Consider the following 13798-nt stretch of genomic DNA (forward strand, 5'->3'; position numbering starts at 1 on the left):
TGGCCTAAAATTTTAGCCCGGGATTATTAAAGAATGAACTTATGCTATTTTTTTTGTTAAATTAATTTAAAAAAAAAAAATATGTAGACTATCGTAAATTAATTTTATAAACATTTTAATCTAAAAAAATTTAAATTCCGATAAATATTGAAAAATCACTAAATTTCACACAAAGCAAGCCGTCAACTTTTACCAATCTTTCAACCCTGGGCTAACTTTCAATTCACCAACCTTTCAACACCAAATTTTCAATTCACCAACCGTTGAACACCACACTTTCAACTTTCACCAACTATATAAACACCAAACTTTCAACTTTCACCAACTATATAAACATCAAACTTTCAACCAACCATTCACCACCAAACTTTCAGAAATCATCCTCTATATAAACATATGTCCAATATTTGTTGATCACACAACCTTTCAACCTTCAATCATCCTCTATATTCACCCATATTTCAACTTTCAAAGAGTTTTTGTTTCCTAAAAATCCTCAATATCTCATCAATGGGTGATAGAAGAAGGCGTAGTATGGCAATGCAGATGGCACAATACCAAACAAGGATGGAGATTGAGGATGCTGAATTGTTCAATGCTGAAGTTGAACTATTCAACTCGTTTATGCAATCTGAGCACAATGGCGAATCTAGCCATCGTGGTTCTGTCACGGGGTATTCATATGTGCAGCGTGATAGAGAAGAGTGTCATGATCGAATGATGAAAGATTATTTCATCGAACGTCCGAGATTTCCTGCTCATGATTTCGGCGGCGGTTTCGGATGAAGAGAGAGCTTTTTGAAAGCATCTTGAATGCAGTTGTCAACCACTACTTTGAACGGAGGGTAGATGCCACAGGCCGACAAGGTCTATCACCTCATCAGAAGCTCACATCTGCTTTTCGCATGCTAGCTAATGGATGCTCTGCAGACTCAACTGACGAGTATTGCCGCCTTGCAGAAAGTACTGCTATTGAGAACCTGAAACGCTTCTGTAAGGCAATTGAAGGCATATATGGAGCCACATACCTCCGCAACCCAAATCGTGCAGACTTGAAGAGGCTTCTACGCAAGGCAGAAAAAAAGAGGCTTCCCTGGCATGATAGGAAGTCTCGATTGTATGCATTGGGAGTGGAAGAATTGTCCTACTGGTTGGGCTGGCCAATTCAAGGGCCGTCATGACAAGCCAACCATCGTGCTCGAGGCTGTGGCGTCTTACGACACATGGGCCGTTAGATTTAAATTATTTTAACCGTTAGATTTAAATTTGGGCCGTTAGATCTTTTTTTTACCGTTAGATTTGATTATATTTGATCTCAGCCGTTGGACTCAATGTATTTTAAAATAACATATTTTAAAAAATCAAATTTGAATTTGGACCGTTAGATCAACCAACGGTCCTTGAAACACATCCGTTGGATTGCAAAAATAGCCGTTGGACTTCAGCTGGGTGGCCGACAACCCGCTGACAGCGGGGCCCACCCTGTCGGGCACGGTCTGCAAGCGCTCCGCGTGGGGCGCGTACACGAGTGAGCGGGCCGAGACTGGCCTTTGGGCCAGCGAGTCCAGTCGCGCGGGGGGGGGGGGGGGGTGAAATCTGGGGGGAATTTGGCCCAACTTTAACATTTGGCATTTAGCCCAATGTTTTAGCATGGGTTGGAGATGGTTTGGGGGGGGAAATTTGGCATTTAGCCCATTATTGGAGATGGTCTTAAGAGCAAAATTGAAAGTTTGGAGTTATGTGGATAAATTTTGTTTGTGAGTCTAAATTATAAAATTGATGTGTTCAAACAAAATTTATCGTAATTTGACAAACAATATGGTCTATAGTATATACTAAATTTATCTAAACTACCAGAATGGTGGAGGCTTTAAACCCGAAACGCAACTAGAACTAAAGAGAGTTCAATTCTATCAAAGTTCTCAGCTACTATTTGTGGTTATAGTCTTGACGGTCATTGTTCTCTAATAGTATGTGTTAATATATGTCGTATTATTCTACTTCATTTGATTTAGGGTAGTGGAGTAAACGAAATTTAATTTTCATACATCCCTTTTTTCTTCTTACACACCCTTTATTAATTTATGCTCTTTGATCTTCTTTAATTCAGTCGACGGCCGCAAATCTCAGCCGAATCTTTACGCTGAAAAACAAGTACAAGCCCAACGAAAATCTCAGCAGTAGATCGGATTCGGTGAACAGTGTTTTGAAGAACAACTGTTCTATGCAAGTAACAATTCAAAGCGTTTGTCGCTGTGATCTCTGGACGCTAAAGATCATTTGCCTTGCACCGGTGGGTTTAGAGAAACCGGCGAAGAAAGTCCTTAATCCAATCGATGTAAGGAGGACGAGTGGGAATGATATGACCCGAGTCGTGTTCAATGATTAGAGAACAACCATCATCAAATAAGGAAGCAAGATCTCTGCTTGCTTGGTTTGCAATCTGCCTGTCTTTGCCATGCTCACTGCCAAATATGTGAAGCGACGGGCATTTCAACATCGGAACTCTCTCTTGCTCCTCCTCGGACTGCATTAGTTTCGTAAGCCCGAACCCGGAGCACAGAATCACAAACCTAACCTCCATTCCGCCGGCGGTTAATGATCTCCTTCGTGTTTGTTGGGCACAGACTAAAGCAGCTGCCATGGCCGCTCCCTGAGAAAATCCCAACAGTCCGTCAAAGGGGCCCTCCTCAGCATACACTGTTTTTATATATGCTAATGATTCATCAAACCCGGCTGTTTGCTGCTGGTACTGAAGAGGATCAAATGGACTCTCTTCCATTTTCCATTCCCCCCCTTCATTCTTTTCTATGAAATCAGGTGCTACAAACCATGCAAATTTTTTCTTGCAATGCTCCAAGGGCGGTGGTGGACGAATTTGTTGTAGTAGTGATGAAGTTGGTGAATTACAATTGTGAAGTGACTCTGCGAAGGTTGAGGATTGGTATATGAATGGCAATTCGTGAGGTGCATCCACAAACACGAGCTCAGCAATGTTTTTGAGTTTCTTCGCTAGTGATGCCGTTCTTCCCTTAAAACTCGAGGCATTCTGACGAAACCCATGTAGGCATAAGATTCTTAGTTTTCTTGGAGGAGAGTCAACATCTGTGGCACAACAGTTATTACAATATTAGGAACAAAACAATGAAAATGGTGAATATATAAATATCAACCTGTACTTCAACTTTTCAGAATCCAAGTGCAAATGCAAGATTTATGCTCAACATAGATTAAGATTACAAACCTTACCCTGTCTCCAAGGCAGCTGAGGCGAGGGCTTAGCATCGGAAGAGACAGTTTCAGTCTCAATTTGTTGTGGAGTTGAACTTAATCTTCCATTTTCAGTGGAAGAAATCAACCGAACACCCTTGTGATGATTCTGGCAAAGCTCACATACATATACAGAGCCCTTCCTCTGCCGAGATTAATTCAAAAGTTCAGGAACAAGGATTCAAGGTACATGAATCTAGAGAAGTACTACAATAACTCAGGTAGACAGTTGCACACAAAGGATTAAGTTACAAAGCATACCTGGCAAGTCTCACAAACTAAGACAAGCATTCTACAATAACTGCAACGGAGGCGTGAAGAATAATCATCAAACGACAAGCCACAGAGAAGGCAGGTACCCAGAATATTTGCATCTGAACTCCCAACGGAAATCCTACAGTCACAATGAAAATAAGTATTCAAACCTTTTTCATTTCCATATCACCCAAAGTTCCGTTCACATTTTCAATAAGATATATATATTACAAAAGAAAATGATCAATACTGGCAAGCCAAACACAAATAGGGAAAGTCGTGCCTCCAATTGGCAATCCAACTCGAACAATAAAATGGAATACAAAAAATGACAACGAGAGGCATTCTTTGCCTAAAGAATCATACCGATGATCGAAAACAAAGTTCTTTCCTTTGAAAAAACCACCATCTGGAAATTGTTCCAAGTAACGCTGTATTCCACCATATAACTGCATACAAATTCAGATAGCAAGAGAGGATGTCATGAACATCATCAAGTATGAATTTTACTCTATGAAAAAGACTTCTATACAAGAGCATACCTGAAATACGTTCTCAAATCCAGCACCTTTTGACCTAATATAGGCCGATGCCATTTCACACCTGATTCCTCCAGTACAATACCTGTAACAAACCAATAATGAAGTGAGCAGCGATGTAACACCGACTGATTATGCAACAAGAATAGGTAACTAAATCCCTTGGAACTGTTTCTCTGAGAAACTAATAGCATAAAGTAATCTGCAAGATATTATCAAGACAAGTTATATCAAATATAAGAAAAGATATGACACCAAAAACCAGAAAGAATAAGCACTTACATGAGGACAGATTTCCCTTGCAATTGATCAGAGTTATCATCTATCCACGACGGTAGATCACTGTACTGCCTAATGCCTGGATCCAAAGTTGCCACATTGGGTGTGTTAAATTTCCCAATTCTGGTCTCATATAAGTTCCTTGCATCCAACAGTACAAGTTCTCTGTTGTTATCTATACTCTCCTTGTCAAATTGTCCTGGAAAAATATACACAAAATTATTTGATACCCTTATACCTGCAAACTCTCAACTTTTCGTCAAAAGTAAAGTATCCAATAACAGATAACTTTGAAAAATGTGCACCGTGGTTCATGGAATTTTGTCTAAATGAGTGAAACTGACTTATACAAATACTATTTGCAAATGATTGAATCACAAGTCATAGTAAGGAATGAAGAACTTCAGGCGGTGGGAGTAACTAACCAGCTCTTTCTAGAACTGAATGAAACTCAACCGCGGAGAGATGCTTTCCAGCATCCGAAATGTCTGGTGATTTTAGCAGAGGATTAGAGCTAAGGGTAACCAATTCCTGGGTCCAAAATAAAATTAAGTAAATACCTAAACCATATATAAAAATTAGTAACAAGCACAGTGCTCAACTATAACTGAAAATCTCAGTACCTCTGCACCAACTAGACCTAATTATCTGCCAATAACTAGAAGAATTTAACCCTTTCGATTATCCAAATCTCTCTAATTACCCAAATATACAATAACACACACTCGAAATTAAATCCAATAAATCAAAACAAAAATCATCGAAATCAGTCATTCGAGAAACTTTAATGGCAAGCAATCACCTTGACAATGCGAACCGAGAGAGAAGTGAACCCACATTCTTCAGCAACCTTGTCATTCAATGGGCGGCCACAAGCCGCAAGCTTGAAGTCAGTTCCATGGAACAAACTATTCGACTCAACCGTGGCAATGTGCTTCCTCAACGCAGATAACTTCCCGCCAACCTAAAAACCATTCCCAAACCATCAACCACAAAAAACCCAGAACGAAAATTCTACAGAAAACAAAACCCATTTCTCTGATTCGATGCATATGAAATTATTTTTGAATTGGGGGCAATCGTGAAAATTCCAAATCAGAAAAACGAAGAAAGTGAGAGACTTTACTTACGGTGACGTTGACGCCGTGAGGAGAGAGACGGACACGGCCGAGGAGAGAGAGGGAGCTGCAGTTGGAGTTGTAGAAGGCTAAGAGGTCGTCGAAGACTGGGATTTGGGCGTACTTGTAATATAGAAGAACCCCATATTCGTCTTCTTCCCCTTCTATTTCCTTCTTGTGTTCCATTGTTGAAAGCTTCGGCAGCTCTCAGCTTGAAGTTGCAGGGTTTTATTGACATGAAGGAGCAGACCGCAATAATTTGGGCTGGGCTGGGTCGAGGCCCTGCCGGTCTGACTAATTGAACCCATAGAGCTCTGTCCTCGAGCGGTAGCAAATTTTGTTTTGGATGAATCGGGTCGGACCCCATTCGAGGGGCAAGCTCTTCTAATGATGACTGCTCCATTCACAAGGCTCGAACTTAAGACCTTGCTTAAAAGGAACAAGCTCCTTACTACTTAAACTACCAAGCATTGGTAGCGGTAGTAAATTTCAAAACCAAACTCTTCTGACAAAAAAAAAAAATTAAAACCAAACCAAAACCTTTTTTTTTTCATTCTTCTCCGATTTGGTTTTGCTCAGTTCACCACCATATTAATCAAACCAAACCAAAAATAGTGTAGTGTTAATTTTTACAAAATTTAACGGTATGAGGCAAAGTGACACACGAAATAGACATTTTTAGTGCATTTTTGCTCATCACCATATTAATCACCATTAAATTAGTTTAAATTTTGAAATTTATATAGTAATTAGATTAAATCAAACTCATCTATATATATATATATATATATTTAGTCAATCACGAACTCATCTTGTGCAATTTTTAATCTAACAAATCCATCGTTTGAACAAACTCGTCCCGTGCAATCTCTCCCTCTCTCTCAAACCCATGAAACACTCACTCTCTCTGGTCGGTTGAGCTCGCTCAATGCTTTGTTGTACTAATTAAGCAACAACTTTCAGTGTTGTCTTGGTTTCTAGTACCCTCTTCGGTGGAATTTTTATCCAAAACTTGCTCTAATCAAGAACATTCGTCGTCATCATCAACTAATGGAGCTGCATAGTAGTCGGAAATTAGCAATGAAGTCAAACTTGGCCATCTTTTTCCTTCCAAAGCTCTAACAATCTGCTCCTGATCGATGTAAAGAGCAATTTGCAAGTGACACCTTTCAAGCAGGGATTTTTCAAGTTATGGGATTGAGAACCAAATTATAAAGAAAATGAATACAAAGTGTTGGATAGGAGGGATTAGGAAATGCTCCATCGGGCATTACAAAGGCATGTAAAGAGGAATTTGCAGCTGAAACATTCCGAGAAGGGATTGACTAATTCATTTCATATGCTTTGTAAAGCTCATATGATGCATTTCCTAATCCCATGACTCCGCTATCGACCTTTTTCCCGCACCACAAAGTGGGAGCTCATGCGAAACATTTTATTTAAAGCATAACAGCGATGACTTTGGGTTGGATTCAGTAACTCGCAACTCACCCCAACCCCGTTTATCTTTCTCCATAGCCTAGGTTCCATTTAAACCTTGAAAAAATTTGGAAAAATATACATAAAATAAAGATCGATAATCCAGGATTCTAACAAGTAATGAAATAACACAGGAACAAACATATAAGCAGAAGCCATCATTTTAGTTCTAATTCCGCGTAAACACGAGTGACAATTTTTACTACTACAAGTCTTGAAACGCAAAATAAAATGGACAGACAGCCGCTTGTAGCCGTAGCACTTCTATCAAATTCGATAGACGAGCCTATGTGCCAAACGAAAAACCCTGGCCCTTGGCAGTGAGGGAAAATCTGAATGAGGTTTGGCAATTCATCGAAAGGAGGTGAAAAACCTACCCTGCTAGAAACCTAAACCACATTTGTTCATCCAAAATTGAAGCCGCCTCGGGGAGGGTTGGGCTGGTTTGTTCCGAAAGTAATACCTTGTTGAGTTCCATTCCCATTCTCCTGGACTTCCTCATCTTCCTCGGTCCAATATCTCTCCAAGAGCTTGACAGCCTTCTCGTAAATTTCATGGTTATCATGTGTCTGCAGATTCTCAATCTTATCTGACCCCTCGCATTCATCGATGAGTTGTGCATAAAGATTGATCCCGCCATTCATTCCCATTTCTTTGTCAGCCTCACCCACCTTTAGAATGTTCTCAAGACCTTCAAGGCACACCGTTACAATCCTTGGATCTGGGCAGATCAGAAGATCACAAAGCGGTTTAATACAACCTTGGGCCACCAAGAATCTGCAAGAAACAATCATGATTGTTAAATATTGTAAAAATATAACATTAGCACAACCGCATAATGAATCTAATAGACATAATCTAGTGGTAAGGGTAGAGCATACTGTATTTGTTCATGAGATCCTCCAGAAGTGGCATTTGAGATGGCCCATGCAGCCTCCTTTTTTATGTCGAACTCTGCATTTTGGAGAAGTTGCACAAGTGGGCTGATGATACCAGCGTCTATCGCAGCCTGTTAAATAGTAACCGATTAAGGGTGTATCAAGAAACACCGTCCAGATCAAACTAATTCTGAGAGAAGCTACGGAATCAAGTAAACTTCCTTGCATCAAAAGGTATTAAGCACATGTACATTTGCAGAGGACACACAACTTCTAAAGAAGTATAAGCATTTTCTTTGCAAAGTGATGATATAACTTGCAGGAAACAAAATACGTCAAAGCAAACTAGAAGTGTTAGCAAATAACGAATTAAAAAAAATCTCTCTTTCCTTGTGACAACTAGCTATGAATACTGTATACAGTGCGGGGATCTTACCTAACAATTCCCCAGCCTATCTTCCACTAATTAAAAGAATTATGCCGCACATCATTCTACTTGTAGAGATGATTATGCAACACCAGACCAGACATCCACCCAAAACACAAACACTGTAGTATAGTGGATTTAATGGGTGCCATGCTTGATCAAATGCATGAAGTAAGCATTAATTGTGTTGCGTTCGGATTGGTGCTTTTCAGAAGAAAAGATTTGAATGACTTCCCAGTCTATATTATCTAAGTATTAGTTTTTATATGAATACAATCCACATGTTAAATACAGTGGATGAACTTCAAATGCTCAAGAAAGAGTAATAAATATTTGTTTGGTGTTTCTGCTTTTAATAGTAGATGCATACAATTTAAACTAAGTATTCAAATCCAAATCCCTAATTTCAATTACACATCCATATCTGAAATGTAACTTCAAAGAATTTTATACCTGTATTTGACCTCTATTCCCAGCTGTGATATTTGAAATTGTCCAACAAGCTTCTTTCTTGATGCTCTTTTTGTGACTTTGTGTGAGAAGTTGACCGAGGCAACTGAGAACTTGGTTGTTAATAGCATACTGGAAAATATAAAGGGGTCACTTTGTTGCTATATATAGTGAAGAAAAATTGGGGCGTTATATGAGAAATAAAAATTTAAATAAGACTCCTATCCGGCAAGAAGACCAGGTTTCAGATAACATTAGGTTCTAATTCTAAAGGGTATACAACTATATATTAGTGTTAATACCTGAGTCTGGGAATCATCACCAGTGACAATATTACCCACTGTCCGAAGAGCAGGTATAAGAACTGTAGGTGATGGATGACTGGCATAAACAAATTGTAGTCATCAAAAACACACACAAGGTGAATATGCTAAACAACTATTCTTAAGTATATCAAACGATTGAAGACCAATGCCACATGTGAACAGTTTGTAATGGGTTTATAAACTTACAGCAGAAGCTCCACAAGTCGTGGACAGACACCTGCATCAATCACAGCCTGAATTTTGTCATTTGAACCATCTGAGAGATAGGATAGGGCCCAGCAAACGTCTGTCAAGACTTCTTCATCATTCAAGTGAATAAGATGTTTTAAAAATGGCAAGGCAGGCTTCACCTGTAAGAGAACATGCCAATAGGCAAGCGGAAAGGGTACTAATTACAGTTATGATAAGGCATCGACCCAAATCATTCTATGAAGGGATACCAGCTGACATTTAAGTTTAACACATACTACTGCTGCATCTGTAAAGTTATAACAAAAAAAATTCTCAAAATGGGCTTGAACCTGATCAAATGGGGTTGGTGGTTTTCCGCGACAAAAGTTAGATAGAGTCCAAGTAGCATTCCTCAGCATGGATAACTTTGAATTTTCATTTAATTGAGCTAGCAATGGCATCAGTGCACCTTGTCCAAGAACAAGATCCCTGCAGTTTGGTGAGTCACCAGCAACATTGCCTAGAGCCCATACTGCCTGTTCAGGAAACAAGAAAGCAAGGATTGCCACGCAGTAAGTCAAACAAGTAGAAATATCTGACAGCAAGGAAGAGAAACTATGAATTATAGAACCAATAAAACTTAGAACCAAAAAAAAATAAACTACAATAATGAGCCTGATAATTTACGAAGCTTAGATATTGGAAAGATTTCCAGATATTCATGACCCGGAATAATTCAGAAAGTGCAAAGCCTTTTTGAGCAATGCTCTCAATCTTAGGTCAATGAAAAGTGTGAAAGGTAGGGAGAAGGAACCTGCTCTCTGACATCGTCACTGCCAGCGCTAAGAAGCTGCACAAACATTGGGACCGCACCATGCTCAATAACGACTCGTGTATGCTCTGATGTTCCAGATGCAACATTGGTCAAAGCCCACGCGGCTTCAAACTGCATATAAAGATGTAAGTCAACCTCAGTGTCTGATCACACCTTTAAGGATAATTTCACTTTAACAAGAAACAAATTTTCCGTACTTGCAGTTGGGGCAAATCATGTCTTCCAAGAAACTCAACAAACCGAGGGACAGCACCTGCTTTTATAACCTCGTCAATAGGAGGGCTGCGCTCTGCACAAAATGAAAAACAAAAGCCAACAACCTCACACAGATATTCCACCTAAATAGGAAAGAAAATGAACTTGAAGCATTTGATCTGCCCCCATACCAATTGATAATAGCTTCCTAAATTGAGTAGTAGCCTCCAATTGCAGTGCGGGATCATTAGACCAAACTCCTTGCACCAGTGAGGGGATACTTTCCAACTGCTAAACAACACCAACGTCAATTAAGACCCAATTTTTAATATAAGATCAGATAGCAAGAAGAGGAAACATAAAGAGTCAACTTTATCTCATTCACGATTCTCCTTTTCCCGGACTTGAACAAAGAGAAACCAATTACAGAACTTACTCCGAATAAAGAGGGACATTATTCAATGCCTTAAATGTAAAAAACTTTATTTTAACACAGAGACAATGAACTACTAACTTGTTGCTTCCGGTTATCTTCTCGACAGTACAATTTCGAGCAAAGTTTTACTCAAATCTTCAACAACCAAAAGAAACTTAAGATATTATGTACCATTCACCACTTCCCAAACTAGTTGTGCTACTCTTTTAAAACAACTTTTACTTCCTTCACTTGCCCACATTTTCTCTGTACTCAAGCAGAATAGGAAAACAAATCCAATGAAGTCTGAAACACGCATACATAGAACGATTCAACACCCCTTTACAATCAATTTCTTATAAAGCAGTAATTCCCATTTCAATTTCTTCCTCTTTCCTTCACTTTCTTAGCAACCAAGCATACCCAGATAAACTAACTAAAATCCCACAACCATAAAATCCCCTAATCCTCGAGTTCAAGAACCCCAAAACACAAATTAAAGCTAATAACTTTCAAATACAAAAGCAGCAGAAAACGAAGCAGTACCCTCTTCTCCAAAACGACGCCGGATTGGGAGCCATCAAGCAGCTGCTGCTGGGACTGACTCAACCCTTCCCTCCTCTTCTTGAGCAAACTGTCCTCCCGCTTGTTCTTCCTGATCTCCACCAAGTTGTCCTCTCTCCTCCGCCGCGCCTCCTCCGCGTCCACCCCCGTTTTGTACGATTTCTTCCGCACATCGGTGCGCGTGCCCGGCCGCAGAGACATTGTCCTTTCCGATTCGTGGGTTTTGCCTCGCTTCTGGGTCTCTGTGAAATTGCGCCCGCCGAGTGTTTGATGAAATTACTCAGAGACGGCCACAGCGAAGCAAAAACGGATTCGGGTCTGTGGTTTGGCCGAGATCGTATGTATGTCGTATGTATCTATACACGACGCGCATACGGAATCAGCGGTCCACCTGGGAAATAACAACTTGCAATTCAAAAGATATGAAAAATCTTGACCGTCCATTGCATGCCGCCTAGTTTACGGAATCAAACTTTGACACGTGTTGACGATATGTCTGGATTCACATGGACTCACTGCATAATTAATGATTTTATTTTCTTTTTCAAAAAAGTCAATTATCAACTATTCAAAAAACCAAAAAAATTCAATTATCAAGTGATTGATATGACTGAGTTTTGAAATTTTTTTGTATCAGAATTGGATTTTGAATTTGATGATTGACAAATGCTTAATCAGTTTCAAATATCGAGTTTCAATTTATTTTCATCGAATACTATATCTTGACTGAATACAAATGAATTGAAACTATTTAATTAGTAATTTTTATTTAAAAATTATTTTAATAAAAAATTATCTGAATTGAAGAGCGTTTAATCAATTGAATCAAACAAATCAAATCATCTAAAAATACTTACATAAACCACTTATGAATATATATTACTTAATAATTGATACATATCGTTGATTTATTTATACATTTAAATGATTAAATAATTTTTTTATTTAAATAAATTTTTTTGAAAGTAATATTTAAAAAAAAATTGAAAAGTTAAACAATTTGAATTATGAAACTTGTACCAGTAAAATAAGTTATTCGCAATGAGAGAAAGAATTATCCAACCAATAAAACAACGCCGCTAGTCAAAAACAAATAATTCAATCTTGATCTGCTTTTTAAATTTTCCCTCCAAACTTAATTTCAAATAACTTCATATTTGTCTTATTCCCAAGAATTCCACCGAAACAGCTGTCGCGTCTCCTAAATCTGGACCGTCCAAAACTCACTAGACCCCACTTCGCGACTTACTAGATCACCCTCAAGAACAATAAAATTACCGTTATACCCTCACCCTACTCCATATATAAATCCCCCGCCTTCACGCCCTCTCAGACTCTCAGTCTTTATTCTCAAACACAGACTGCAAGAGAGAATGTCTTGGTGGCGGTCCACGTCAGCATTCCGGTCCCGGAGGCTTCTGGAGTGGTTCCCGGAGCTGAGCCTGTCGATCGTGGAAGACATTGTTTGGCCGCTGGTGACGGCGTTCGAGTCCGTGGCCTTGGTCTCCATGCTCTTCTTCTTCTTCGTCTTCTGCGGCTGCACCGTCTGAACCGACTTCCTCTCCTGCTCGTCCCCACGCGCGTGGCTTCAGTTGCGAAGGGGCTGGAGACTGGAGTGGCGAGATTCTCAGAGGCGGAGATGCCGATGCTCAAACTGTGGAGAAGCGTTGAGCACGTGACTTGTGTGTCACGTGAGTTTCGTGAAAATTTTGTATTTTCTTTTTTGTTTATTAGTGGAAGAAAGAGGAAGAGCACGTGACAATCATTGGCATTCTCATTGGTGTCCCCGAGAGCTAATCGTTCAAAAAGAACTTAATTAAGTTTAACTGACTTAATTAGCTCATAAGAAGTTAATTAAAAGTCAATTAGTGAATCGTGTATGGCTACACGTGGACTTTCAATGAATCGTATATGCAATTTAATGAAGTTCATGAGACTTGTTATTAAGATTTCAATGGATTTTAATTTATTTCTATGGATTCTCATGAGCTTTGTAGAGGTCCGTTTAATGTGCATTTCCACTAGTTGCAAATTTTTAATATTTGAAATGGTAGTGATCTGTGTCATGTGTGATGATGGTGGCTATATATCTCAAGGTGACGGGAGGAGGTGGTGATGGCGGCGATGCGGTACGTCGTGGTGGTGGGGATGCTGGTGAAAGTTGTGATAGTGATAGATGTTAAAAGGTGGTGGAAGTGGTGGTAGTGATGGTTGTGACAAGGTGATGGTTACTCATTACTGGCGAAGCTACATAAAGGCAAGAAGGGGCAGCCGTCCCTCCGGTCGTTGGAAATAAAAGCTAGAATTCGGCCCCTCCAATCTTCTGAACCTGTTAAAATGTGGGGGTGCTGAGCTGTTGGGTTTCGATTTCAAGGAAGAAGACAATCTGATTTGTTTGAAACTAGATGGCGTCGTTTACTTTAATATGTGCTATTGGTTATAAAACTCAGTCTTATAATGAAACGGTGTTGTTTGGTGAGCTGCTTTAGTTTCTTTTTTATTTTTAAATTTTATTGATGTGGTCTTCTTTTCCAACCACACTACCACCGCACCATTTTAATTTTGTTCCCTCTCTCTCATTTGTTTTAGACTACAGA

At 39.4% G+C, this 13798-nt stretch overlaps 2 protein-coding genes across 3 annotated transcripts; both read right to left on the bottom strand.

The window, feature by feature from the left end:
• Window positions 1-1888: 1888 nt before the first annotated feature.
• Window positions 1889-5740, bottom strand: LOC103930076 (rhodanese-like domain-containing protein 6). The gene is made up of 9 exons (XM_048576356.1): window positions 5474-5740; window positions 5146-5307; window positions 4769-4874; window positions 4347-4542; window positions 4068-4149; window positions 3892-3974; window positions 3532-3664; window positions 3250-3415; window positions 1889-3105 (listed from the first exon to the last, which is right to left on the bottom strand). Exons 1-9 carry the CDS (start codon window positions 5645-5647, stop codon window positions 2300-2302), a joined length of 1908 nt encoding a protein of 635 aa, XP_048432313.1. The 5' UTR covers window positions 5648-5740; the 3' UTR covers window positions 1889-2299.
• Window positions 5741-7085: 1345 nt separating this feature from the next.
• Window positions 7086-11556, bottom strand: LOC103930075 (importin subunit alpha-4). 2 transcript variants are annotated; one of them, XM_009339366.3, is made up of 10 exons: window positions 11184-11556; window positions 10414-10513; window positions 10225-10316; window positions 10007-10138; window positions 9543-9728; window positions 9208-9371; window positions 8998-9076; window positions 8699-8827; window positions 7822-7949; window positions 7086-7717 (listed from the first exon to the last, which is right to left on the bottom strand). In XM_009339366.3, exons 1-10 carry the CDS (start codon window positions 11400-11402, stop codon window positions 7345-7347), a joined length of 1602 nt encoding a protein of 533 aa, XP_009337641.2. In that variant the 5' UTR covers window positions 11403-11556; the 3' UTR covers window positions 7086-7344. The 2 variants fall into 2 exon arrangements, with proteins under 2 accessions (XP_009337641.2, XP_009337642.2); XM_009339367.3 differs by having other exon boundaries at window positions 10414-10510; window positions 11184-11555.
• Between the last annotated feature and the right edge of the window lie 2242 nt (window positions 11557-13798).

The sequence above is a fragment of a genome, unplaced genomic scaffold (assembly GCF_019419815.1).
Source record: "Pyrus x bretschneideri cultivar Hongxiangsu unplaced genomic scaffold, Pyrus_bretschneideri_v1 Contig11, whole genome shotgun sequence".
NCBI classification, from domain to species: domain Eukaryota; kingdom Viridiplantae; phylum Streptophyta; class Magnoliopsida; order Rosales; family Rosaceae; genus Pyrus; species Pyrus x bretschneideri.